Raw genomic sequence first — 27,552 nt, forward strand, 5'->3', positions numbered from 1 at the left:
ATATTTTTATTAATTCTTATTATATATCCATTCAGCAATCATGGCTGAGCACCCCCAGTGAGTCAGGTATGTTGTGGTAGCACAGAGGAGTCCTGGCTGTGGGAGAGGCAGTGGAAGGGGAGACAGTAAGGATCATGGAGAATGTGTGAGCAGAATCTTTGAAGATGAGTAGGGAGGTCACCAGATGGACAGAGAAAAAGAGAGCTTTCTAGGCAGCAGTAACAGCTTGTGTTGAGGCACAGCACAAAAACCACGCACATTCTAGCAACTGTAAGTATTTTTAGGATCCAGTAAAAGATGAGGATGGAGTGGTGAGTGGGGCAAGATCACGAGTGACCTAATAAGCTATGGGATGGGGGTATGCAGTGGTTAAGAGTGAGGGTTCTCTTGCTTGGTTATCTGAGTACAAATCCTGGCTCTCTCATTTACAGTCTTTAGGATGCTGGGAAATTTACTAAACTTCTATACCTTAATTCTTCTCGTCTGTAAAAGAGATGATGGTACCTATATTATAGGGTAAAGAGATTTAAATACATAAAACAAATAAAATTATTAGCATTGTGTCTGACACACAGTAAGCACTCAATAAATGTTAGCTATTTCTTCTGCTACTTTGTCCAGTGGATAAAAGACAATAGAAGGATTTTAAAGAGCAGAACACACTTCTTTATGTTATATACACCATTGACCACTTCTTCTTGAAACTGACTCTTGCCTTGATTTTTTTAAACAGCTCTATTGAGACATACTTGATATGCAAAGCAATTCACCCATTTAAAGTGCTTGATTCAGTGTTTTTACTATATTTACAGGGTTGTGCAACCATTGTTAAACAGTCTGATTTTAGAACCTTTTCATTCCCCCTCAAAGAAACCCCATATCCATTAGCAGCCATTCCCCACTTTTCGCCAACCCCCACACCCCTGGTCTTAGGCAGCCACTAATCTACCTTCTGTTTCTATAGATTTGCCTACTCTGGCCATTTCTTACAAATGAATGTACATTTTTAATTTTGATGAATCCATAGTGATCTGTTCTTTCTAATATTGCTTATGTTTTTGGTGTTATAGTTAAGATATTGCCTAACCCAGGGTCACAAAGATTTACTCCTATGTTTTTTTCTAAGAGTTTTATAGTTTTAGCTCTTACATTTAGGTTTGTGATCCATTTTAAGTTAATTTCTGTGTATATTGTGAGGTTAGGATCCAATTTCATTCTTTTGCATGTAGATATCCAGTTATCCCAGCATCATTTGTTGAAAAGATTATTCTTTCCTGAGTGAATGGTCTTGGCACATTTGTTGAAAATTCATTTAGCATAAACATGAAAGTTAATTTCTGCACTGTAAATTATATTTCATTGATCTGTTTATTTATCTTTATGCCAGTACCATACTGTCTTAAGTACTACAGCTCATGGTAAGTTTTGAAATTGAGAAGTGTGAGTCTTCGAACATTGTTTTTCTTTTTCAAGATTGTTTTTTGCTATTCTGGGTTCCTTGCATTTTCATATGAAGTTTAGGATCAGCTTGTCAATTTTTACTAAAAAGCCAGCTGGGATTTTGATATGGATTGCATTGAAGCTCTACATCAATTTGGGAGTATTGCCTCTTAACAATATCAAGTCTTCCTGATCCATGAATACGGGTGTCCTTCCATTTATTTAGCTCCTTTATTTCTTGCAATATTGTTTTGTAGTTTTCACTGTACAGTGAACTCTTGTTAAATTTATACATATTTTGTTGTTTTTGATGATGCCATACATTGAACTTTTTTTTAAGTCCCTTAATGTTTTATGATATCATTTTCTTCATCTATTTTCTTGCTCACCTCTTTAATTCATCTAGGGATGCTATTCTGCTTGTTTCATGTTTTGCCTCCAAGATTCCGTCCCATTTGGAGGCTGATAACTTCCCAGACTATTGCTTGACTTGTGTCTGGAGCTCTGAGAAGTATGTGTTTACAGTTGTTTATTGGACTTTACCACCTGAATGTCACAGACATCTCAAATTAATCTCTTCCAGACTGAGCTCATTAATTACTTCCCTCATCTTATTTTCATCTCTTCTTATGGCCTTTGGAAATAGTACTATCATCTACTTTGTCTAAACCAAAATCTGAAAGTCATTTCAAACTTCTCTTTCAACTTGTACATTCTGGTAGGTTACCAGATCTTCTGGATTCCACCTCCTAGATATCACTATGGGAGTATAAATTGGTACAATCTTCTGTCAGGTGGTTTGGATCAAGAACTTTCAAAAAATGTATATATTTTGATTCAGAAAAAGTATATACCATTTTATTTTTAAAATGCCTCTTCTAGGAATTTAACATAAGATAATAATGAGCCAATGTTACAAGAACAGGAAAATGGTCTAATCAATTACATATAGAATATAATTTAGTGCAACCTAAAAATGGAGATAGATTTGTGAAAGTGGTTGGTACGCTTAAACTTTTTTAATTGCAAAACATGATTCAACTTTGTTTAACAACAGTAGAAAATAAGTTCTAAGAGAGCAGGGATCTTGCCTGATGATCCTGATAGACAGCTGAAGAGTATAATGTGCTCAGTCAATATTTGTTAGTTGTATTGGTCTCTCTCTGCTGCTACTATTTCTGTAACCAATCTGTCTATATTTTTTACCTGGGCTTTTGCAGACACTTCCTACTTGTTTTCCTCACCTCCAGTTTTATTCTCCTATAATCCAACTTCCATTCTGCAACCAGAGCAGTATTTCCAAGTTTCACATCCTACCATAGCTTTGTTCATTGTAAAAGTCCTTTGCTTTTTTCCCAGTGCCCATAAGATAATTTCCAGACTTCTTAGCCTGGATTACTAAACTCTCATAATTTCACTTCTGTGTACTTTTCCAGCTCTTCTCTTGCCATTTTCCAAGATAATCACCAAATCATGCCAGACTATCCACAATTCCCCAAATATGAATTTTTCTGTGTACCTACATACCTTTGGACATGCTGTTCCTTCTGCCAGGACCATGCCAAACTTCCTTTGTTTACCTGGCAAATTCCAGACTGTCCTATGAGACTCAGCTCCCCAGCCACTTCCCCTCGAGGTATGTTGAATGCCTCTTCTTCAGGGCCTCCAACACCATTTGAACTTTTTTACAATTCTTAATATATATACATTCCTCTAAGGCTGGAGAGTTAGCCAGGGCAAGCCTGTCTATTCCTCTGACTTCAACTCATCATCTTACTGCTGCACTGACTTCTCCTATATTCTACCTCAGGGCTTTGCGGTGTTGGTCTGAGGCCTGGTACCAATTTTCCATCATCTGTGATGCAATTAGAAAAATAGGGCCCTGTGGTAAATTTTTCAGAAAGCTAAATCTATTCACATTTGGGATATTAAAATATGCTTTATTTATGAAATGATATTGATAGTAGATAGTAGAGTATATTAATGTCTTTAGTTGGCAATGTTCTGTCAGAGCTGTAAAGTTGTTGGAAAGTTTCCAGGCCTCTGAAAACCAAAGATCTGGGAACACTGCTGTATCTCATGAGGGTGGCCCCAAGTCCCCAAAGTCAAAAGCATGTGAGTCATCCTTGGCTTCTCTTTCCCCATCCCTCCACCCCCGCCACATTTAGACACTTAGCAAGTCCTGCCAACTCAACCTCCTAAATATTTCTGGAATCTGTACTCTCCTCTCCATCCTTGCTGCCAATTCCTTAGAACAGGCCTTCTTTACTTTCCCTGTACTACTGCAGCAACAGTCTCCTTACAGGTGGTCTTACCGCACTTCCCCTTACCCATGCCATCAGATTGGGCTCTTTGAAGACCATAAAAAATAGTTGCCCACTTTCCAGGGGAACAAAGTTCTTTATAGCATACAAAGTTTCTCTCCAATGGGACTTCTTGCTGTGCTCCTGCTCACACTTTCTTTGGTTTCAAGTGCCCTTTCTTTGCCACTTGCTTGGGTAACTCTTGATATTCTGACAGTTAAATTGTCATTTCTTCTACAAAGTTTTCCTCCACATATGGATGGGTTGCTTCTTTTTATCGTTTCTTAAAATTCCATAGGTATATACATAAGAGACAGAAAGATGTGTGCGTGTGTATGTGCATGTGCGGATTTGAATAAGTATATGTGTATACACTTATGTGTATCTGTGTATACCACACACATACATACCTCAGCATTTACAGAATAGTTGATACTTTGACTACTTTTCCCACTAGACTCTGAATAACTTAAGAAATTTTATTTTACCCTTTGATTTTTCTATCCCTAGCACCTAATCTAATGCTTAGAAAATAACAAATATTTAATAAATGTTTGCTGGTTAAATGCATTTGTTCAATGCTATCGATCAGATTTTTACTGTGGAAGGCTCATTGACCAGAGTAAGGGATGAGTACAAAGAGTCTCAGGGCATTTGGGAAACAGGATAAAGGCCCTTTATAGAAAACTAGCCAAGAGTGTTGAGTGCCTGAGCCCAGGGAAGTGGCAGTGGATGAAAAAATATTTAGGTGGTGGAATTGGTGGTTGATTGAACATGTGGGGAAATGAAACAATCTACGATTATTTGAAGGTTTCTGGGTTTAGAAAATTATTTGGATGGGGGTGTGATTCACCAAGGGGAATAAACTGTGTTCTAGACATTTTGAAATTGAGATGTTCAGAGTATTGGTTGAAGTTGTCCAAGAGATAACTGGGTATGGAGTTTGGAGAAAGTACTATTTTGGAGAGACAAGTTGGAGATTTACCAACCTCTAGGTACTCTTTGAAGCTGTGACCATAAAGGAGATAACTGTCATCTGTTGCTGATTAGATTGTCATAGTGGTGGTGGTACATTGGGTAAGAAGAGAATAGGTCCAGGAGATCTTGATATTGAAGGTCCAGATCAAGAAGGAGACAGGCCTGTGAAGGTTTCTAATTTAAATCTTGGTTCTGCCTCTTGTCTCTGTTCTGTCATGCTTGAATAAATTATTCTATGAATCTTAGCTTCTTTATCTGTAAAATGAGAGTAATAGTATATACTTTATAAGGATATTGAAAGGATTCAGTAGGTTTCCATATATTAAATCCCTGCCGCAGTCCCAGGCTCACTGTAGGGGCTCTTAAGTGGTAAATTCAAGAAAATGTTCCTCAAGATATGAGCAGTTTCAAAACAAAGAATTTTTTAGTGATTACCCCAGAGATTACAGTTAACATCTTCAACTAATAACAATCCAGTTTGAGTTGATACTATTTCAGCTTTAATAGTATATAAAACTTTTTTCTGTACAGTTCTGTCCTTTCTCCTTCATGTTGTTATTGTCACAAATTACATGTTCATACATTGTGTGGCCATTAACGTAGACTTATAATTACTGTCATATGCATTTGTTTTTTAAATCATATTGTAAAAGTTACAAACCACTTACCTATGTAGTTAGTTACCTTTGCCAGAGTTCTTTGTTTCTTCATACGGCTCCATGTTACTGTCTAATGTCATTTTATTTCGGCCTGAAGGACTCCCTTTAGCATTTCCTGTATGGCAGATCTATTGGCAAAAAACTCCCTCAGCTTTTGTTTATCTGAGAATGTCTTAATTTTGCCTTCATCTTTGAAGGATGATTCTGCCAGATATAGAATTCTTGGTTAACAGGTTTCTTTTTTCTTCCAGCACTTCTTTATTTATTTATTAGAAACAGAGTGTCACTCTTACATCCAGGCTAGAGTGCAGTGGTGCAGTCATAGTTCACTGTAGCCTCAAACTTCTGGGCTCAAATGATCTTTCTGTCTCAGCCTCCTGACTAGCTAGGACTACAAGCATGTGCCACCATGATCAGTTAATTTAAAAAAAAAAATCTTTTGTAGAGATGAGGGGTTCTTTGTGTTACCCAGGCAGGTCTCAAACTCCTAGACTCAAGTGGTCCTCTTGCCTAGGCCTCCCAAAGTGTTGAGATTACGCTCATGAGCCACCATGCCTGGCTGCTTCCAGCACTTTCAAGTTGCCATCCCACTGCCTTCTGCCCTCCATAGTTGCTGATGAGAAGTAGTTGTTCATCTTATTGCAGATCCCTTGTGTGTGATGAGTTGCTTCTCTCTTGCTGCTTTCAAGATTCTCTCTTTGTCTTTGGTTTTCATAGTTTAATTACAATGTGCCTCATTGTGGATCTTTTGGTCTCATCTGCATGTACTTAGTAAACACTCAAATAAGTGATCATAATAATGGTGCAGAATTAAATGATTATAATTTAATGGTAACAGTAATGACCATGAATCATCTACCAGTTAAACGTAATATTGTGCTTAAAAAGTCAAGAAAATGTTCAATGCATGTTACCAAGAATTCCACTAAAACTTTAATTTTAAAAAAGAGTTTAGGGAATTAAGATGGGTAAGAATCAATTATCTAAAATATTCACTTACATGGGACAACCAGATGACTAATAGATTATTAGTATATGAGGTGTTCCTGTGGTTCTTTGCAAAAGAAAACGTCTGCCTTGAAATAGATAAACTTGCAGTTACATTTACACATTATCTCCCACAGTTTTCATTACCATTAACACCATGAAACATTTTCCTTATTATCTGAGATACTTCTAGAACAAAGATCAAACTCTAAAATAAAATGGACTTATAGAAATATAGCAAATCATAATTTAATTTTTATAAGTGTTTGCACCTGAACAAAACAACCCAATTTTAGATCCTTAAGTTTAGAGGTTGGTAGAAATACCAGTTCTTCCAGCTTCTCCAACTGCAGTGTGTTTTCTAATATTTTAATATAGTTTGCCATTGGTGATCTTAAAATATATTTCTAAAATTTTTCTTAGTTCTCAACACAGTGATTCCCAGAAATTTTGCTGGAATAGATCTAATTTAAAAATATAAGAAGTTATATTTTAATTTTTATAAGGATCTTTATTTTTGACCAAGCTTTATTTTGGTTGCTTGCACCTTGTTACATTACAAAGGGTACTGAATTCTACCATGCAGGATTTTTTTTCTTGGCTTATTTAAGAAACATCAGAGTAATCTGAAGACTTTGTGAGCCATCATTGTTTCTCTTTTGTTTTGTGGTAGTCTGTAACTTTGACCTTTTTCACCAAGTATCAGAAAAATAATTTTTTCTCATATTCTTTTTTGTAGAGTCACTCCATATTGGGAGGGGATTGAAAAGCACATACTTTAATGAGGCAGTAATGCATACACATTATTTTTTCTCTTAGAACAACATTTTAAGATTTGTAGAGATTTCAGGATTCTAAGAGAACAAAACATAAACAAAAAATTTATGTTCTAAGAGGACAAACATAAACAGTTCTAAATACAAAAGAATGTATGTTTTTTACATGTTTGATTTTTAAAACTGCATTTCAGGATTGATGATTAGGATTTCCTCATTAATTCAGAGGAACAGATTGAAGAAAAGTACATGAGTGGTAGGAGAAAAAAATCTGAATTGAAAAATAGGTTTTTATGATTATTTTTTAAATAATGTTTTTTCTTATTAAAAATTAATAGGTTCTCACAGTAGAAAGTTTAGATGAGCAAATAGCAGAAAACCACCATTCCAAAATCTCATCACCCAGAAATAACCACTGGCTACATCTTTTTTTTTTTTTTTTTTGTGATGGAGTCTCACTTACTCTGTTGCCCAGGTTGGAGTGCGGTGGCGCAACCTCTGCTCACTGCAACCTCCGCCTCCCAGGTTCAAGTGATTCTCCTGCCTCAGCCTCCTGAGTAGCTGAGATTACAGACATAAGCCACCACACCCGGCTAATTTTTGTATTTTTTGTGGAGACAGTGTTTCACCATGTTGGCCAGCCTGGTCTCGAACTCTTGACCTCAAGTGATCCACCCCCCACTCAGCCTCCCAGAGTGCTGGGATTACAGGGGTGAGCCACTGCCCCCAGCCACGTCTTGATTTATCTTTCTACCATTATGTTTACATATGTGGAATCATACTGTACACACTTTTGAAACTTGCATTTTTAAAAATAATATATTGTGAATGTCTTTCCATTTTCAATAAAGATGTATCAGTACCATTATCTTAAGAGCCACATTATATATATATGTATACATTATATATCATATATAATGTGTATGTGTGTGTATATATACAATATACACACACAGAGCCAGATTATTTATATATATATATATATATACATATATACACACACACACAGCCAGATTATTCTTCAGAAAGGTTTTTATCAGTTTGTGTTCCCACAGTGATGTGGGCTCATTTTTATAAACAAGTGTTGTGCAGTTTTGTCATTAAACAAGTTTGTTTTTAACCCAGTTTGAAAGGTTTAGTGTTTCACTGAGGTTTTCATTTGTGTTTCTTTAAGTTACTGAGGTTTAACATTTTCTCCTATGTTTATGATCAAAAGTTTCCTTAAAAGGAACTAACTTCAGTGGTTGTTTTATTAGATCAGTACCTAATCATAAGTACCTGAGTGAATTAGTGCTGGGATGAATTTACTCACCTATTAAGGATGTGATTATGAAAGGTTTTTGGCTTACAGTGTAGGTAAAGCTTGGTTGGCTTTCTTCTAAGACACAGCAGACAGTCTTCATTACAGGCGGCTGCCTAGTTTTGGCTGCTTAGTCATTTTTCCTCAAGAGAGGCCCAAAGCTGGAGAACAGGGCTTTCACAGGTCAGAAATGGACAGAGAACTAAATGTTGAAAGTTGTCCAGAACGTTCCACACTCTATCTGACTTAAGCCAGAGCTGTTCGCTTTGCTTTTAAAAATACACTTAACTCACTTATTTCTGAGATCAGAATCTCTTTTTCAAGCTCTGTTGGGTGAATTGAAGTGTGCCATTTTTCTAACTAGTCAAGGGAAGAATGTAAGAGGGTTTGGGATATCAGCAGTCTTTGCTTTTTGAAATTTTTCCTGTGAATTTTCTGAACTTCTTTTTTTCAGCTCACCATGTAAAGTATGTATTGGGATCTCTAAATTTACCAAAAACATTTTGGCTTTGGCATTCCCACAATGCCTGTCAGCAGGGCGTCTCATTTGTCACAGAGTCTCCCCATCACTGACCCCTGCTTTACTGCAGCTCCAAATGGTGTGCTGCATTCAGAGGCAGAATAACAGAGTGGTTAGAAAATCAGATTCTGGAGCCAGACAGTCTGATTTCAAAGCCCATCTCCACCACTTACTGTCTTTGTACTTTAGGCAAAGTATTAAACCTCTCTACCACTGTTGCTTTCCGTTTTTTGTTTTTAAGCAGCTTTATTGAGATGTAATTTACATACCATAAAATGCACCTGTGTAAGACTTCAGGTCAGTATACTTACTGAGTTGCACAACTATCACCATGATCTAAATTTAGGAAATTTTCATCACTCCCAGAAGAAACCCAGTACACGTTATCAGTCCCCATTCCTCCACACTCTCCCACCGCTCATTGTCCCAGGCAACCACAAATCCACTTTCGATTTCTATAGATCTACCTGCTCTGAATATTTCATATAAATGAAATAATGGAATACATAGCCTTTTGTGACTGGCTTCTTTCTCTTAGCATAATCTCTTTAAGGTTTATCCATGTCGTAGCCTGTATTTGTTCTTCATTTCTTTCTATTACTAAATAGTATTCCATTGTATGGATATACCACACCTTGTTTATGCATTCATCAGTTGATGGACATTTGGGTTATTTACAGTTTTGGGCTATCATGAATGATGCCGCAGTGAATATTTGTTTACCTTCACTGCGTCATCATTCAGTGAACACTTATGTCTATTTCTTCGTCTCTAAAATGAGTACCATCTCATACAGTTGTTAAGATTTTTTAATTAACTAGTAAATACAATATTTTAGTGTTTGAGTCTTCATTTAACAGCAGTTACAAAATCTGGCTTACTCAGAATGCCACGCTTTCCTAATGACATCTTGAAGTATCCTCACTTTTACTTTATTTTACTTTGACTTTTTCCTAAGTTATAATTTAGAAAAATTTCATTTATTCAATAAATATTTATTGAACACCTATGTATCAGACATGGCTGTGGGTGCCATTGAGAATTGAAAGAAAAGAATAAGCAAAACACAAAGAGGCACCACTAGTTTAAGGCTGTCTTTAGTTTACTACTGTGTCATCTCTGACCTGCCAGTAGGGCTTGGGACTTGAGTTCCCCTCACCCCATCCTCTCACCAAAAGCCACAGGTTTTGGGGTCTCTCAGTCCATTCACTCTTGTTAGGCCCTTATTTTGTCCATCATATTTATGTTTTTGGAGTGGCTGATTGAAGGTAACTGTTAAGGAAAGACTAAGAGTTCATCATGTCTAGGTGGAGACCTCAAGAGGTAAACAGTGCCCCATTCCTGGCCTATAGCTGAGGTTGGTGAATTGTTCTTTATACTAATCTAGACCTAATAGTTCCTAATTTTCTCCATTGGCAGGTTTCTTCTTTTTGTAGAGTTGGCTGTGTTCTCTTTGAACTTCCAAAACTATTTTGTATTGGAACTTGACTCATCAAAGTATCAACTGATTATTGTTTAGCTGCCTACAGAAAACAGCTATTGTTTAGCTGTTTTCTTTCTCTTGTCTTTGGGGAGATAATGATCCACATGGTTAGTGACTTGGAGTTCACTTAACCAAGGATTTTGCCCCTGCTACGATTCTCTTCCCTGCAAGACAACAAATCGCATTTTATGATATGCCTTCTTTGTGGCAGCTCTAAAGCAATATTTTTCTTTTTCCCATAATAGCATGTAGTTAGCATAACAGAGTGATGCTGCAGCCTTACTCTTCTCTCTGACTTTCATTCAGATGAAATGCATTAGCAGTTTGAAGAATTGTGTTTGATGACATAGAAGTGCCTGTAGTGCTTGCTGTAGGACTATGGAAAAAGTTTGAATTCTATTATTTAATGTCCAGTTCAGGAATTGTTCTGGAATGAGGAGAGGGGTACATAGGCATCCCATATACCCATTAAGCCATCCTAAATAGCTTGTTTCAGGCCCAGCTAGTAGTACATCAGTTCTGTTGCTGATCGTGTGGTAGAAATGTGTTTCCATATACATAGTTTTACTGTTTGCACTATTTTCAAATTTTACTGTAGTGCAAGAGTCACATCTTGTAAACTTGCCCAGTTTAGGGGATTCCCATTCCACATGTAAAACATTTTTTGGTTAACAGATTCAGAAGATATTAACTCATAGAGCCACAGGGCTAGGTCTATATAGATAGAAGCTGAAACTACATTAATAGCAACTCTAAAGATGGAAAGAAGATAAACAATGAAACTTTCTTATGAATACTCTCTTAAAGGCTATAGGAATAAAATGATTTAGTAAATAAGCGATGTTAACTTTGCCTTCCCTTGTCGGATAATAGCAGCCATAAACTTAACAGTTTAAATACAAAGGATTTCTGTGCTTTAGAGTTGGTTTGACATCCCTGTCCTTTTCCACTTTTCAGCAACAGCTAGTGGGAAAGGGGTTGTTTAATTGAAGGCTTCAGGAGAACACACCTTGCACACTGGATTCAACCTTTAAATTAATTGAACCCTGTATCTTCGTATTATTTTTAAGTTCTTTTTTCTCCTTGCTTCCTCTTACCATTGAGTTCTTTTCTACTCTAAGTTTTATATTCCTATTTATGATAAACTTGTCCGTCTGTCTTCTTCCTTCTGTGCTTTCCTCCATCCAGTGTCTCTATGGTCAGACCAGGAACCTCAAGTAGGGTCTGAGAGGAAGCTGCCTGGCTCCTTGGGAAGGATGAATTGATCTGGTTCTCTGCTGTCGACTACTTTTGCCCAGTGGACATGCGAATGGAGAAGCCATTTAAGGTGAATAGATTCCCAGCCAAGTCAGAGAACTGGGACAGTCACTTTGAGGACACTGCTACTTCTTTTGTGCTTGAGCTTCACTCATTGTGTCTACTCTGTAAGACGTATTTGAGGCCAGATATTGACGTTTTTAAGTCATTTAATCATTTCAAAATATTTATAGATGTCTTAGGACAATTTTTTGTTGCAAGTAATAAAAACCCAACTCAAGCTGGATAAGCAAAACACTGACTTTAGTGACTCACATAATTAATAAATCCAGGGGTAGATCAAACACAGTGGGCCCAGGTGTGGAAATAATGTCTTCCGGAATCTCTTGCCCACTGTCCCTTGTTCTGGCCCTCTTCTGCGTCCCATAGTAGGTTCACTAAAATGGTGGCAAAGACAGCCATCAGTAGCTGCAGGCTGAGACTTTGCCAGTTTGATAATCCCAATATAGAGTTTTACTCTCCCAGAAGTTCTAGCAAAATTTCTGAGACTGATTATTATGCTCCTGTCCACCTCTGAGTCATTCATCGTCACTCAGTCCAGGGTTGTTCACATGCCATCCGTGGGCCCCTGCCGTTAAAACCAGATTGCCAGATTCTAGGACAGGAGTAGTTCCTCAACAGAAAATAAGGGTGTGGCTTCCAGGAGAGGTAAATGGATGGAAAGGCAGAGACCATCTGTGGTTTACTTAATAGGATGTAGAATGAATTTACTTTGATGTGATATATAAAGTTGTACACAGTGTTTATAGAATTTATTTGGTACTAATACATAGCCATACATCATTACCTGCATTTTTATTTGTAAGTCTTCTTTCCCACAACTAGATAGTAAAGCTTTTAAAAACAATACCTGTCATATCTATTGGAAACTCTAAAACTGAGTATAGTTTTAGAGCTGCACTGAATGGAGCTATACCATTCAGTGCTGGTTGAGAATAAGTGTACACAGAGTCCATATTTAATGAGCAAAAAAGAGAATACAGTGGCCCATATCCAGTAGTGTAGAGCTAGTGAGATGTGTGAACATAAATTTGGTGCATACAAGCCATAGCCGCAGAATATGCTTCATGCACTTAAGAGGAGGAGATTAGATATTTAAAAAAATTCTTCTCGATTCCAAATACTGGCTCTAGTTCAAGCAGAATTTTGTTGTGGCCCTTAGGTAGCTGTGCCAGACATCTCTCAGCTCTTGAACTATTTGATGTCCAAACATTGAAGAGAATGGGGGGGAAAAAAAGTGACCGGAAAAAAATCCTCGTAGAACTTCCTGTGAACGGTTCAAAGTTTAATCACAGCAAATAATACAGATTTCCCTTTTATTGTAACCACAATAGAAAGGCAGGGCTTGTGTTTACAAAGCATGTTGTTTGGGAGACCTTTGTAAATTGTAATCTTTGGAAATCCCAAACCTATTGGATGTAATCCCATCCATTAGATGAAGGCAACTTGCCTTTGCAATAGTTCCAGAAGAGCAAGTTAAATTGAGAACATGAACAGGAAGTAGTCATTAAGAATTACAATGGGTAGGATGCAGAGTTAATTCACAGAGATATTTTGTTATTAGATAATTACATCACTAGGACAGCTGGAAAGCTGAGTGCTGTGCTGGACTGCAAGCCTTGTTCTCTGCCCTGCAGCTGGCGGGTCAGGACAATAGAGACAGCAAGAGAACTTACTTTGTGGGAGAGTTAGGGGCTTGGCCAACTTAATTGTGAAATGATAACGACCTATCTGCCTTTTTTGGATTGCATTTTGCACAGCTAAACTGAAGGCATAGCCTTAGTTAATGCCGATAACCAGTTTGCACTTTGACTTTTTGAACATTCACTTGGATCACATTATGTTAAGCTCTAATGGATAAATATTTAATGGTAATTTTCCTTTCCTTTAAAAGTCATCTGAGATATTTTGTTCATATTCAATACATTGTGATTACATTTTTCTTATGGAACTGCTGTCATGTAATTCTTGAAATGGTATTTTTATCAGGTTACAGATTAGCAAAAATTTTTAAAAAAGGTTTTAGAAAGTCTTAAAATGTTGGTCAATATAAGGAATCATGCAGTTGAAGCTATTTTCCAGTTTTTTGTTTGTTTTTGTTTTTTTGTTTTTGTTGTTGTTGTTGTTTGTTGTTTTTTGGTTTTTTTTTTTTTTTTGAGATGGAGTCTCGCTCATTGCCCAGGCTGGAGTGCAGTGGCACGATCTCAGCTCACTGCAAGCTCCGCCTCCCAGGTTCACACTATTCTCCTGCGTCAGCCTCCCAGGTAGCTGGGACTACAGGCGCCTGCCACCACGCCTGGCTAATTTTTTTGTATTTTTAATAGAGACGGGGTTTCACCGTGTTAGCCAGGTTGGTCTCAATCTCCTGACCTCGTGATCCGCCTTCCTCGGGCTCCCAAAGTGCTAGGATTACAGGCGTGAGCCACTGTGCCCAGCCTATTTTACAGTTTTTACATTCAAGTGTTCAGACCTGTCTGGCTCTTTTGTTTTGCAAGTGTAAGGGTTCTAGGTAGCCTAGCCACATTCCTTATTGATTTATATAAATATATTACAGATAGTTTACCTCTAGCCAAATACCAGGGATTTTAATTCATGCTTAGCTCAGTTGTTTTATATGAAACTCATTTGTTATATTAAAGTTTCTGGTGGGGCACAGTGGCTCACGCCTGTAATCCCAGCACTTTGGGAGGCCAAGGCAGGCGGATCACTTGAGGTCAGGAGTTCGAGGCCAGCCTGGCCAACATGGTGAAACCCATCCTTACTAAAAATACAAAAATTAGCCAGGCATGGTGGTGCATGCCTGTAGTCCCAGCTACTCGGGAGGCTGAGGCAGGAGAATCACTTGAACCCAGGAGGTTGCAGTGAGCCAAGATTGCACCACTGCACTCCAGCCTGGACGACAGAGTGAGACTCCATCTTAAAAAAAATAATAAGAATAAAAATAAAGTTTCTGTTTTCTCTTTATTGCCCACCAAAGTGACTATTATTTGATTTGGGGCAATTCCAGAGGGAGTCATTGTAGACAAAAAAAGCATCATAAATATTATATTCTAACATTTCTAAGATTAATGTTTACAACTGTTGATTCAAAATGCATTTCCTACCCATTGTGACTAATATAACTGTTAATTTTTACTACAATGTTTACTAACCGTTAATCAGACATAATTTAAGTCAGACAACATTTCATAGTTTTGTGAAGAGCGATATTTCCCCAGATGTCTTCCATGGAGTACTAGGTCTGTAGGATGTGGTTGGCTAGCCAGCACTGGAGCCAAAAAAGAGAGTATCCTACAGGTACCCTTAGGACTTTGATGTCCCTTGATGCCATTTGTGAGTGTCTGAGTAGTCTCTAATATGCTCCATTTCCCGAATGAAGTTAATAATAATGGCACCTTAAAAATTAAAAAGGATTATTTCCTTGAACCTGGAGGAGTCACTTCTACCTAATACCATTTTTTAAGAATATGCAAGTATATATATTAAAATTTATGTGAAAATGTTCTGCTCTATGGACTATTACACATCTCTTTAAAATTCCATGTTTTAAAAACTACCGATTGAAATGAGTCCTTTTTCTCCAAGGTTTATCATTTCGGACAATTAGTAGTGGCTTCAGTGAGCTCACCTTTCCTATCTTGAGCATCCATTGAAACTGAGGCCTGGAGTCCAGTTGCTGCAGGTGGCATCAGTGAGTCTTAATATTTTGAAGAGAGCAGTATAACTCTGAGGAAAGCAACTTGGGTGGGTTAGATGTTATTTTTAAATTGTGTCATGCAAAGAGTGCTTGAAAACGGTTTCAGTGAGATGAAGCAACAGGGCATACTGCCAGGGTTGTTAGGTAACTTCTAAGACAACGGTCCAGGGGGCAGATGACTTTTTGTTTCAGCAATATTTTAGGATCACTTTATTCTCCAGTTATGCCCCCGTCAGAATTTTTTCTTTTGGAAATTACTATAATATCTTTTTTATATATATATATATACACACACACATATATGATAAACTATAAATGCAGTAAGAACTGGAGTTACTAAAATTACTATTGATTCCAGGTAGTGGTAAGCAATGTAATTTTTTCACTAAATATATTAATTATAATGGGAAATATTTTTAAAGTAATGTTTCAGAAACAATTGAAATGGTCATAGTATGAAACAGCTCTGTGTTTGTATTTGACTTTAGGGACATGCCATTTTTGGTTCACTGCTCTTTTATTTTATTACAAAAATACAAGCAACAGATATAAAGAAAGTTGGGGATTGTGGAACTCCATTTTCTTTTTCAATAGGAAGAAAAGAATGAAGTTGTCCAAGTATGTGGATTTAATAGCAATAAGCTGGCTTAAAAAAGCCTGTGAATAATTGTAGTTATCTTGAATTATCAAGCCAAAAGAACTGTTTTGATAAATTTCCCACATATTAAATCCATGCCTGATAGCAATCATATTTTTAGAGTGTGGGACTTAATATGATTTATGGTACTATCTTTAATAAATCTGTTAGAAGTTTTTACTTTATTGGAATAATTTTCCAGAATAAGTGACATTAGGGGAAAATATTAAGTTTAGGAATGGCTATTAAAACTTAAAAACCAGAATGTTTAGAAGTAGATAAATGTGAGGAAAAAATTTTCAATGGATTCTGGTTAATTTTAATGGAGTTGTATAATTCACCCCAAACTGCCCATAATTAAAAAGAAGCTTGGATCTGGCTATGAAGCATGTGTAGTTGTTGGTGTTCTGTTTTTTGACCTGCCAGATTTAACCTAATTATAGTGGTGGGGTTTTCTTGTTATGTGTTTTTTGTTTTTGTTTTTGTTTTCGTTTCCTTTAAAATTTAGTATAGATTCACAGAGAAGTACCAAATGTGGGGTCCGTAAAGCCCAGAAATGCAGAAGGATGACATGGTGAACCAGCAAGGCATTAAAAGTTTAACAGAGGTCCTAGGAATACAACCTAAAAGGGATGTGAAGGACCTCTTTAAGGAGAACCACAAACCAGTGCTCAAGGAAATAAGAGAGGACATAAACAAATGGAAAAACATTCCATGCTCATGGACACGAAGAATCAATATTGTGAAAATGGCCATACTGCCTAAAGTAATTTATATATTCAATGCTATCCCCATCAAGCTACCATTGACTTTCTTCACAGAATTAGAAAAAACTACTTTAAATTTCATATGGAACCAAAAAAGAGTCTGTATAGCCAAGACAATCCTAAGCAAAAAGAACAAAGCTGGAGGCATCATGCTATCTGACTTTAAACTATACTACAAGGCTACAGTAACCAAAACAGCATGGTACTGGTACCAAAACAAATATATAGACAAATGGAACAGAACAGAAGCCTCAGAAATAATGCCACATGGCTGGGCACGGTGGCTCACACCTGTAATCCCAACACTTTAGGAGGCCGAGGTGAGCAGATCACCTAAGGTCGGGAGTTTGAGACCAGTCTGACCAACATGGAGTAACCCCGTCTCTACTAAAAATATAAAATTAGCCAGGCGTGGTGACCCATGCCTGTAATCCCAGCCACTCGGGTGGGAGTAGTACTCAGCTGAGGCAGGAAAATCACTTGAACCCGGGAGGCGGAGGTTGTGGTGAGCCGAGATGTGCCATTGCACTCCAGCCTGGGCAACAAGAGCGAAACTCCTTCACAAAAAGGAAAAAAAAAAAAAACAAGAAAGAATGACACCTATCTACAACCATCTGATCTTTGACAAACCTGACAAAAACAAGAAATGGGGAAATGATACCCTATTTAATAAATGATGTTGGAAAAACTGGCTAGCCATATGCAGAAAACTGAAACTGGACCCCTTCCTTATACCTTACACAAAAATTAATTCAAGATGGATTAAAGACTTAAACGTTAAGACCTAAAACCATAAAAACCCTAGAAGAAAACCTAGGCAGTACCATTCAGGACACAAGCATGGGCAAAGACTTCATGACTAAAACACCAAAAGCAATGGCAACAAAAGCCAAAATTGACAATGGGATATAATTAAACTAAAGAGCTTCTGCACAGCAAAAGAAACTGTCATCAGTGAACAGGCAACCTACAGAATGGGAGAAAATTTTTGCAATCTGTCCATCTGACAAAGGGCTAATACCCAGAATCTACAGGGAACTTAAAACGAAATTGCAAGAAAAAAACAACCCCATCAAAAAGTGGACAAAGGATATGAACAGACATTTCTCAAAAGAAGACATTTATGTGGCCAACAAACATGAAAAAAAAGCTCATCATCACTGTTCGTTAGATAAATGCAAATCAAAACCACGATGAGATGCCATCTCACACCAGTTAGAATGGCAATCATTAAAAAGTCAGGAAACAACAGATGCTGGAGAGGATGTGGAGAAACAAGAATGCTTTTACACTGTTGGTGGGAGTGTAAATTAGTTCAACCATTGTGGAAGACAGTGTGGCAATTCCTTAAGGATCTAGAACCAGAAATACCATTTGATCCAGTGATCCCATTACTGAGTATATACCCAAAGGATTATAAATCATTCTACTGTACACATATGTTTATTGCAGCACTGTCCACAATAGCAAAGACTTGGAACCAACCCAAATGCCCATCAGTGATAGACTGGATAAAGAAAACGTGGCACATATACACCGTGGAATACTATGCACTCATAAAAAAGGATGAGTTCATGTCCTTTGCAAGGACATGGATGAAGCTGGAAGCCATCATTCTCAGCAAACTAACACAGGAACAGAAAACCAATCACTCATGTTCTCACTCATAAGCGGGAGTTGAACAATGAGAACACATGGACACAGAGAGGGGAACATCACACACCAGGGCCTGTCGGGGGGTGGGGGGGTTAGGGGAGGGATAGCATTAGGAGAAATACCTAATGTAGATGATGGGTTGAAGGGTGCAGCAAACCACCATAGCACGTGTATACCTATGTAACAAACCTGCACATTCTGCACATATATCCCAGAACTTAAAATATAATTTAAAAAAATTAATGGAGGTAATATGTAAGCAGGATAATTGATAGTCAACCCTGTGCATTAGTTATTGGACTCTATGCACATTTATAGTTTCTTTGAAGAAGGCATTTATTCAATTTTTTTAAAAAATTAAAGTAATATGAATAGTATTTTATTCGCTTTTTCTTAGTATTTATATTACATTCTTGTTAAGAAATGTACTTACAGCTTGTTTATGGGTAGTTTAATTCTTCAAACATTTGGTGAGAATCTGTTGTGCTAAATAGTGTGCTGTGGTTGAAACTAAAGGAAATTTTGTCCTTTGGCTTGAATATTCTTTTGACTCCTGAAGGCTTAGTTTTTAAAACTTAAATTTTGTCTTATTTTAAGATTTTTATGGAAGAAACTGGATTCACCCATCCAAAACATTTGTTAATCTGTTGCTTTATTATTTAAGGGCAATACAGTTTACCAATGCAGGTCCCCCTACCCCTGAAAAAAAAATGTTTAAATTTTACAATGTTGATTAACATGGTATTGGAATTTTAAAAACTAAGAATGTATGCCCTTTTCAGGGAATGATTTGACTCAGCAGGATGAGGGCTGTCTTAGAAATAAACTAAATTTCTCCATATTCCATCATATTTGTTTTCACAGACATGGTTGTGACACCTTAAATTCCAGGAAAATCTTGATTACAACATTCAGCATCTCCAAAGGATGCTCAATTTATCTCTAGTAATTCTCAAACTGTGAGCTAAGAAGAAACATATTTTGCCTAGACATCAAGTTTTTGAAATTATCCCCATTGGCAAGTTTTATCTAAGGTCCTAACTAAGGAAACTCTCCAAGCATTCTTGTGCTCCAAGCGCGTTGCTTTCTCATTGTTACTATAGATGTTCTCATGCTTAACCGCACACTCTGAGTGCCCCTCTCCTGAACTTCATGTTATTACTAAAGTATCAGATCTCATTTGATATCTTTACATATGATCACAAGAAATGATCAACACTGGCCTTTTTTTTCTATTATGAGACCAAATTGAGCGATATGTATAAAACATACAGGTTACTTCTTTGCTTATTGCCACCTATTTAACCTCTTTGTTTTTTCTTCTAGGTTGTTTGATGTGTGCACAGTGTCACGAACAGACAGAGAAACCAAACTAACTTTAGTGTTTGAACATGTCGATCAAGACTTGACCACTTACTTGGATAAAGTTCCAGAGCCTGGAGTGCCCACTGAAACCATAAAGGTATCAAGAATCATCTTCATGTCTTATCAGGCAGTCGACTATTATAGTCTGTTAAGCAATGGCTTTCTTTCCTTATGAAAATTGCCAGAATTACAACTTTTAGCATTCGGTATATAGTTAAAAAAATCAAAGAAAATGTTCAAAGATTGGGATATATTCCAGTTCATCAACTAAGTGAGATGTTCAAAGTACAGACATATGTATTCTAGTTCATTAATTTTAGAACTAAGTGGGAAAAAAAACTTTAGTTCTAATGCATATTAAAATTATTGAAAAATACCTGGTTGTACATTGTCTCAGACCTTAGGAAACAGTTTAGTAAGTATAGCTCAGTCTTTTTCTGATGGTTCATTGTCTATGAGGGACATAATTTGAACATTATTCATGAGCACATTGTATATTATGATTGTATAATAACTCCAGGACAACCTACGCTATGTGAATCTGAAATACTACTTGTTAGGCCCTCCTTCTTTCTTCATTTTTCTTATTCATAAAATGTTTATAGGGAAGCCTAAGTAACCAGATACTATGCCAAATTCCTGGGATTCAAATATGATTGAGACATGCTTTTTACCTTTAGAGGTCAGTAAACTAGATGCAGTATATTGACTGGAAGTTCTTCCTACTTTAAGTCTAATGGAAAATGCTGCTGATAAAGTTTTGTTGTTATTTGCATTCTGCTTAACTGAACTTCCCGGTAGATCTTTTAGATTTATACACATCTTGTGCGGGTCTTCATGAAAACCTTTTTGTCTGTGTGAATTAGGTAGCTTAAACAGACTCCTGCTTTATCATTCATTGTTTAGAAATGAGTTATAGAATTCACCATCATTCTAGATAGAAGTTAATAGCTAAAAATAGTTTATCTTCTCAACAGACTAAGAAATGTCTTTAGTGATAGCTAAATGACGTTCTCAGATACTGACTGATACATTTAAAATTTGACATATTGAATGATTTATTCCTTTTGTTTTAGATTAATATTATGTTTTTTCCCATCTGACTCTGATTAAAGAATCTGGTGCTTAACAATAGTCCCATTTCTTCCTGAGCAGTTTCAAGGACATTAAGGCCCTCCAAATGTAGGTATGCCTGATAGTTACCTGTTCTTGGCCATCTTCTGTCTGTGCACCCCGCTTTCCCTCTGGCATTCTATTCCACCCCTGAAGCTTTAGTTCTCTCCTTTATGAGTTTGTCAGAAACCCCGTGTTCAGCATGCAGAGCAGGGCATAGTCCTTTTTCTTATACAGTTTTCTAGCCAAATTGGACTGCTCATCATTCTCTTAGTATGATCTGTGATTTTCCACCTTGGTAGGCTTCCTTCTCATGCCATTTCTTTTGTTCCTTCTCACCAAGCTATCTACTTAAATTTTTCAAGTGCCGTCTCAAATGCCATTTGATCAACTCTTATAGCTGGATGTAATCTCACATGCCTTATAACACTTGTTCTACATATCTCTACCTCTTTATCTTGTTTTCTACCTTTAATTGGGATTTTTTAATGTACATATCTCATGTATTCAGTCATCCTCATGTCCTGACAGTGTCTTACACAGTGATTTATACACATAGGTACTAAGTAAATAAGACACATTGTCAAGCTTTCTTTAGATATAAGTATTTTCAAAATTATTTTTAAAATGACTTTCAAAGGCTTTAAACAGACTATCAAAAAATCATTGACATTTTCTGATACATTTCTAAGTTCAAAGTTATTTGGGGGGTATCTTTTTTTTTTAAAAAACAGACAGATGAGGCAACCATATATTTTATATCTTACATTACCACCTACATAGATCTTTTGAGCATTACATTAAATTATCCTAGTATATTGGAGGCTACATTTACAAAGGCATCTATGCAGTTAAAATGTTGATAAGCCAGAGTGCTTTACTAGACTCAGGTTTGATCAGGCAGGAGTAGAAATGAAGTGGAATGGGGGGAATCTCAAGGGTGAGGGTGGAGGGGCAAGCAGGATAGGAAAAGGAACAGGCAGAAGGGTAGTCACCAAAGTAAGAAAGGGGAGGAGAAGACAGGGGGCAGTGGCTGAGCCAGGATGGAGCTAGAGGCATGCTAGAAGGGGGTGATTGTTGCCAGAAGCTCTTGAACAAGGTGACATTAAAAGTTAATTTTTTTTTTTTTTGAGCTTTTTGTCTATCTCCAGGAAAGGGAATGTCACTTCATTCTGTGTTGAACAGGGATTGTCCTGGAGGCTGTTAAATTTCTTCAGCCATTAGGATCAGCACCCCTTGATCCAAATTGTCAGATAAGAGGTGGAGTTGGGGGCAAGGGGCTCTAGTTATTGAAGGTTTGTGGCTAGTGGTGTATTGATGTTTTCACAGTAAAATAAACCATAGTCAAATGAAATATTTCAGGCAGTTAACTTATATGTTAGTGGTTAATCGAACGTTTTTTGCTAACTTAAAAGCTAATTAGAAGACTCTTTTATCTTCATTCTTAATTTTAAAAAAAAATTCTGAACTATACTAACCTACTTTCCTTCCTTATTAAATATAAGGTTTTTTAAAAAATAATTTGAGTGTTTGTGATGCTTTAAGGTCATTGTTGAAAACTTGAATAATCATTTAAAAGCATAATAAAACCATCAAATGGATAATTTTAGGCTGAATATATAATTGATACAAAATTATTTTTAATCAACACTTGTATCTTTTGTTTCTGTGATTGACTTGTTTTTAAGAATTGGAATGCAGAATAAACAGCTGCTAAGTAGGAGAATCTGAATTCTGGTTAATTGAAATTTTAAAGCACACAACCAGAGAACAGAAATATTTTGTTGTTATATAGGCTCATTTGTGGGAAGCCTTAATAACTAGATCAAGCAAATATTGTTATTCTGAACAACCTATTGGGAACACAGAAATTGATTCTTTATATAGAATGCTCTGTTGCAGTAAGAGCCTCTCTGACTATACTCGTACAGATATTTATTGAATATTCACTCTGTGCAGGGAGGATTCTGTGCTAGGCAGTTCAGGGACACAAAATTGAATTAGGCATGAGAAAGAGAGGACCTGCTCTGAAGGACCTTTAGAGTATAAGAGAAGAGATAAAATGCAAACACAAGCCTGTGGTACACATTCTGTATGGTTATTTAAGTAGTTTAGGCATATTTTCAAGTAAAGAACAGACTACTTATGTATAAGTAAGCACAATCTATATTGTGCCAAACTATTTTTTAAAATACTTAAATTTAAATTACTTTTCAAAGGATCCAAATCATAGGTATTAATATTGACATTGTCTTGCATAGATTAAAACATATCATGTTGTTAAATAATTATACATATCTAAGATATTTTTATTTTTATTTTTTGAGATGGAGTCACATATCTAAGATTTTTTTTTATTTTTTTTATTTTTTTTTTGAGACAGAGTCACATATTTAAGAGATTTTATTTTTTTTTATTTATTTATTTATTTATTTTGAGACGGAGTCACCAGGCTGGAGTGCAGTGGTGCGATCTCAACTCACTGCAACCTCCGCCTCCCGGGTTCAAGCGATTCTCCTGCCTCAGCCTCCTGAGTAGCTGGGATTACAGGCATGGGCCACCGGGCCTGGCTGATTTTGTATTTTTAGTAGAGACCGGGTTTCACCATGTTGGTCAGGCTGGTCTCGAACTACTGACCTCAAGATCCGCCCACCTCTTGGCCTCCCAAAGTGCTGGGATTACAGGCATGAGCTACCATGCCTGGCCAGATATTTTAACATGAAATATATATAAAATAGAAAATCAAAACAAGACCTCATCTAAGATCATTTAAGCTCAGGGGATTTTCCTCTACCCACTTTCCTCTACCCAGTGTTGTGTTTTCTGTGGCACTGTTTACCAGTTAACAGGCCACTGAAACTCAGGATATTCTAATGCACATTCAGGACATAAATTGCATTAGTTGGGCAGTACTTGGATAAAACTAGGATGCTCCATGGTGTCTTACTAGATATCATAGGAGTAACATCATTTTGCTTATCATTTCATCAACACGTTTGTTAGAAAAGAGCCCATGATGATCTTATTTTTCTAGCTTACTTATATCACCTAACAATTTTTGAAGTGCATTTAAATGCCATTTGTTTTCGAAAAATAAAAAAGACATTAAGCCACACCATAAGCCATAAGTACTCATAAAGGTTGATAGTTGGGTAAATTTATTGGGGAAACTCTAATTATTGCACGGTGCTCATGTGGGACTTTAATAAAGTACATTAAGAGTATAGGCCTGAACTGAAAATTTTCATTGAGAAGTTCATGAGAATAAAATAAAATCATAGGTGATTCTTTCCAACATCATTAAATATGCCTTATTCTAAAAAAAAAAAGCATACATAGAAATCACATTCATACTTCATCTTGGGGTTTTCATCACATTATTTAACCTCTTTTCTTGATGTCCTTTAGGTGCGTCCATTCTTGGTTGACAATGACATTTGCATAAAGCAGCCTGTTGGCTGCTGTCCTGTGAAGTCAACAGATATTCTAATTTTCCCTCATAGACTTATTGTTGACATATCTGGCTTTCCTCTTTCTAATTCAGAATATTATCTTTGGGTGTGTTTACTTGTGGAGGAGTTCAGTGCCATCTTTATTAAATTTTTATTGGCTCATTTGAGATTTAATATTGCCTTCCTGGGTTTCCATGCTGAGATTTATGAGGCAATAATTGACACCTTAATGATTGTGTTATTTTTTCTTTTAGGGTACATGATAAATTCAGAGTATCTATGCTTATATAGCACCTTCCATTTATGGAGCTTTAAAAAAAAAAACAGCTCTCAGATTTTTATTTTTCTCTTTCATGCTTTCATCTGCCATCCTATAAGGGAGGGTCAGAAAGAACTGTAAAGAAATTTCCTCACCATTTTTCTTAGTCATTTGTAACTGCCGCCCAGAAAAAGAACTGTACACTGCAAGATATAGATGGAGAGAGACTCTTATGTAAAATATTCTCCTGTACAGGCTTTTCCAAATGTAATGCCCTCTTTTACTAAATCATTCATTTGGTATTTAGACTTGTCTGTATAATACATTAATCTTTCCTAGGATATGACCTGGCTTCTCAACTATTTTATAAACTCTTTGAAAACCTAGAATTATTCTGTGGACATTCTGTGCATGAAACATGTTTGATTAAAAAAAAGTTTGATGCAATTGTCAATATAGTTTCACAAGTTTGAGGCACTGAAAGGTCACACAAAAGAACAGCAGCCTCTAAAATAGGACAGGGTTCTTTGAGCTCAAGACCATATGGCCTCTTTTGATGATTCAATCTTGGAATAAAATTTTTTTTATTAATGTATCTTTATGATAAATGAATTCTATAGAGCTTGAGAGGGCCAGAAAAGCTCCGGGTTCATGTCTGTGTGGGTCGTTTTCTCTGTGAATTAGATTTCATTTTATCTTCAATTGAATGTTTCTTAGAGTTTTCTATTGGTTGTAATATTTTCAGTAAGAGATAACACACACTATTAGGTTTATTTTACAAAACCCAGACTTCAGAAACTGACACACACTGTTAATAGCACCTGTTTTTTGCCTCTGGGAAATATCTGTTTTCATGAATAATATCTGCTTGCAGTAAACAGTGGCTCTGATGTCAGTATGGGATGTCCAGGGCTGATTCATCTTTCTCAATTTGACATAATGCAAAGTGACTAACTGGTCCCTGTACTGCAGATGAGGAAAGTCTCTCAGATCTTCTTCTCTTCTCACTCCTAAAGGAATCAAGCCATGGCCCCTCTCAGCTCCTGGTGGTCTCCATTTTGCCTGAATTACGAGCAGGTGATTTGTCTCATCTTTGCAGGACACAGAGCAAATTAACATGAAAATATCGCTTCCCAGAAAACAAGGCAGGCTTGAATGCCCTGTCGCTGCTGGTCATTAGCCATCTGCCACCGACACTCATACTCTGTTTATCACATTTGAAATTCAGAGCAGATGTTGCATAATAAGGTGATCCCAAAAACAAGGCAAGAAATTCAAAGAACAAATACTCTACCATAATGATAAAGATCTTGGAAGGAAATTTTTTTCAATCTAATATCATAGCTGCACTAATTGAATAGACCATGTTTTTAAAAACACACACACATCTCTCCTGGTATTTGATGCAAACTACTTTTCACAGTAACAGGAAATAATTTTAAAAAGAAAGTACATTTGTGAAAGATACCTGAGAAGACTGTTCAATAAAATCTCTTTAAAGAAGCAAAGTCGAATGTTGGAATAACATAGTTCTGGTGTAAAAGACGTCATAGATCAGTGATGCCATCTTTTACTGTAAGATGGGCCTTAACCTACAGCAATTTGACGTAAAATTGTTCACTCCTCACAGTATAGTAGATCTTTCAAGGCTTTTAACTTGCCAACATGATTTCCCAGTTTGTTTTCTTTTTGGCACTCAGGACCCTGTGTTTTCTATATCCTTTCTTTTCACTGTTTACCCCTCTACAAACTCCCACCACCGCTATCAGCCTCCCACCTTTAGCATCCCTTGACTCTCCAGAACTCTGCCCCAGCTTACCCTGGCCTTAGGCTCTCTCCAACCTGAGTCCCAAGATTCTTTCATTTTTAGTTCTTCTGCCCTTCTCCATTAATGTGGCTTTTTACAGGATTGGTTATTATAATGTTTTACCTAGTTGATTTATGCACATTGTAGACCCTTATTATGCCTTATTCAAAGTATATCACTTATAGTATATTAACTATGGTGTTTAGAGACATTCTGTTTTTTAAAAAACAGGCATCCAAACTTTTACCAGGAATGTGACCTATATTCTGTGGAAGACGAGCTTTTAATATAGTCTTTTGACTCCAAAGAAATATTTTCTCCACAGAAACCACAACTTTACTGCCCCTCCCCACTCTGCACCCCTCTGCCCCCACACATACTGAGAGTTTTGAGATTTGGGATTTTTTTAAAAAGACTATACTGCTAAGCAAAAATTAAGCAGCCAGCCTGAGAGTAGACAGGGGGATAAATCAAAGCAGTGCCAGCAGCTGACCACTGAGTGGAATAGGAGAGATGATTTGAAGGACGGAAGAATAGTGAGTCAATACTGAGTATATTCCAAATTCAGGGAGAAATGTAGAGTGAGTGAGCTCTAACAACTGTGGGAGTTTATACTACTAAACTCAGAAGCCCAGATCTAAAGTGTAGGAGAAATAAAATCTTCAGTGTAACCTTTCTAATTAGTAAGATTTCAGTGTAATCTTACTAATAATTTCCATTTGTTTCCCCCTGCTCCAATCAGAAACATACATATTGTGCTTTCAAGTATCTTTCATTCCAGGGGAAAACTCAGTTAACTCAAGCAACTTCTTAAAGGAGAACATTTTTATGCAGTCTAGATTCTGAAGACTCTCAGAAACAAATCCTTTTGCAAATTCCTAACCCTTATAGTAGCTGAAAATATCAGAAGAGAAAGAGGACAGAATTATGCATGTATATGTATCCTAACAAAAAATATAACAGCTATTTAGTAGGTTTTTTAAAATCTCCAATCCTATAAAAAGCTACATTAATGTAAAAGAGCAGCAGAACTAAA

The 27,552-nt window shown here is 36.7% G+C and overlaps 1 protein-coding gene across 3 annotated transcripts in view; it reads left to right on the forward strand.

Annotated features, from left to right (window-relative positions):
• CDK6 (cyclin dependent kinase 6) overlaps positions 1–27,552 on the forward strand; it is a 236,561-nt gene that overhangs the window by 41,921 nt on the left and 167,088 nt on the right. For all 3 annotated transcript variants that reach the window (XM_054493848.2, XM_054493849.2, XM_054493851.2), the window contains exon 3: positions 19,847–19,982. In XM_054493848.2, coding sequence (XP_054349823.1) covers positions 19,847–19,982 — 136 coding nt within the window. The remainder of the gene's footprint in view (positions 1–19,846; positions 19,983–27,552) is intronic.

Source organism: Pongo pygmaeus, chromosome 6 (assembly GCF_028885625.2).
Source record: "Pongo pygmaeus isolate AG05252 chromosome 6, NHGRI_mPonPyg2-v2.0_pri, whole genome shotgun sequence".
Taxonomy (NCBI): Eukaryota; Metazoa; Chordata; class Mammalia; order Primates; family Hominidae; genus Pongo; species Pongo pygmaeus.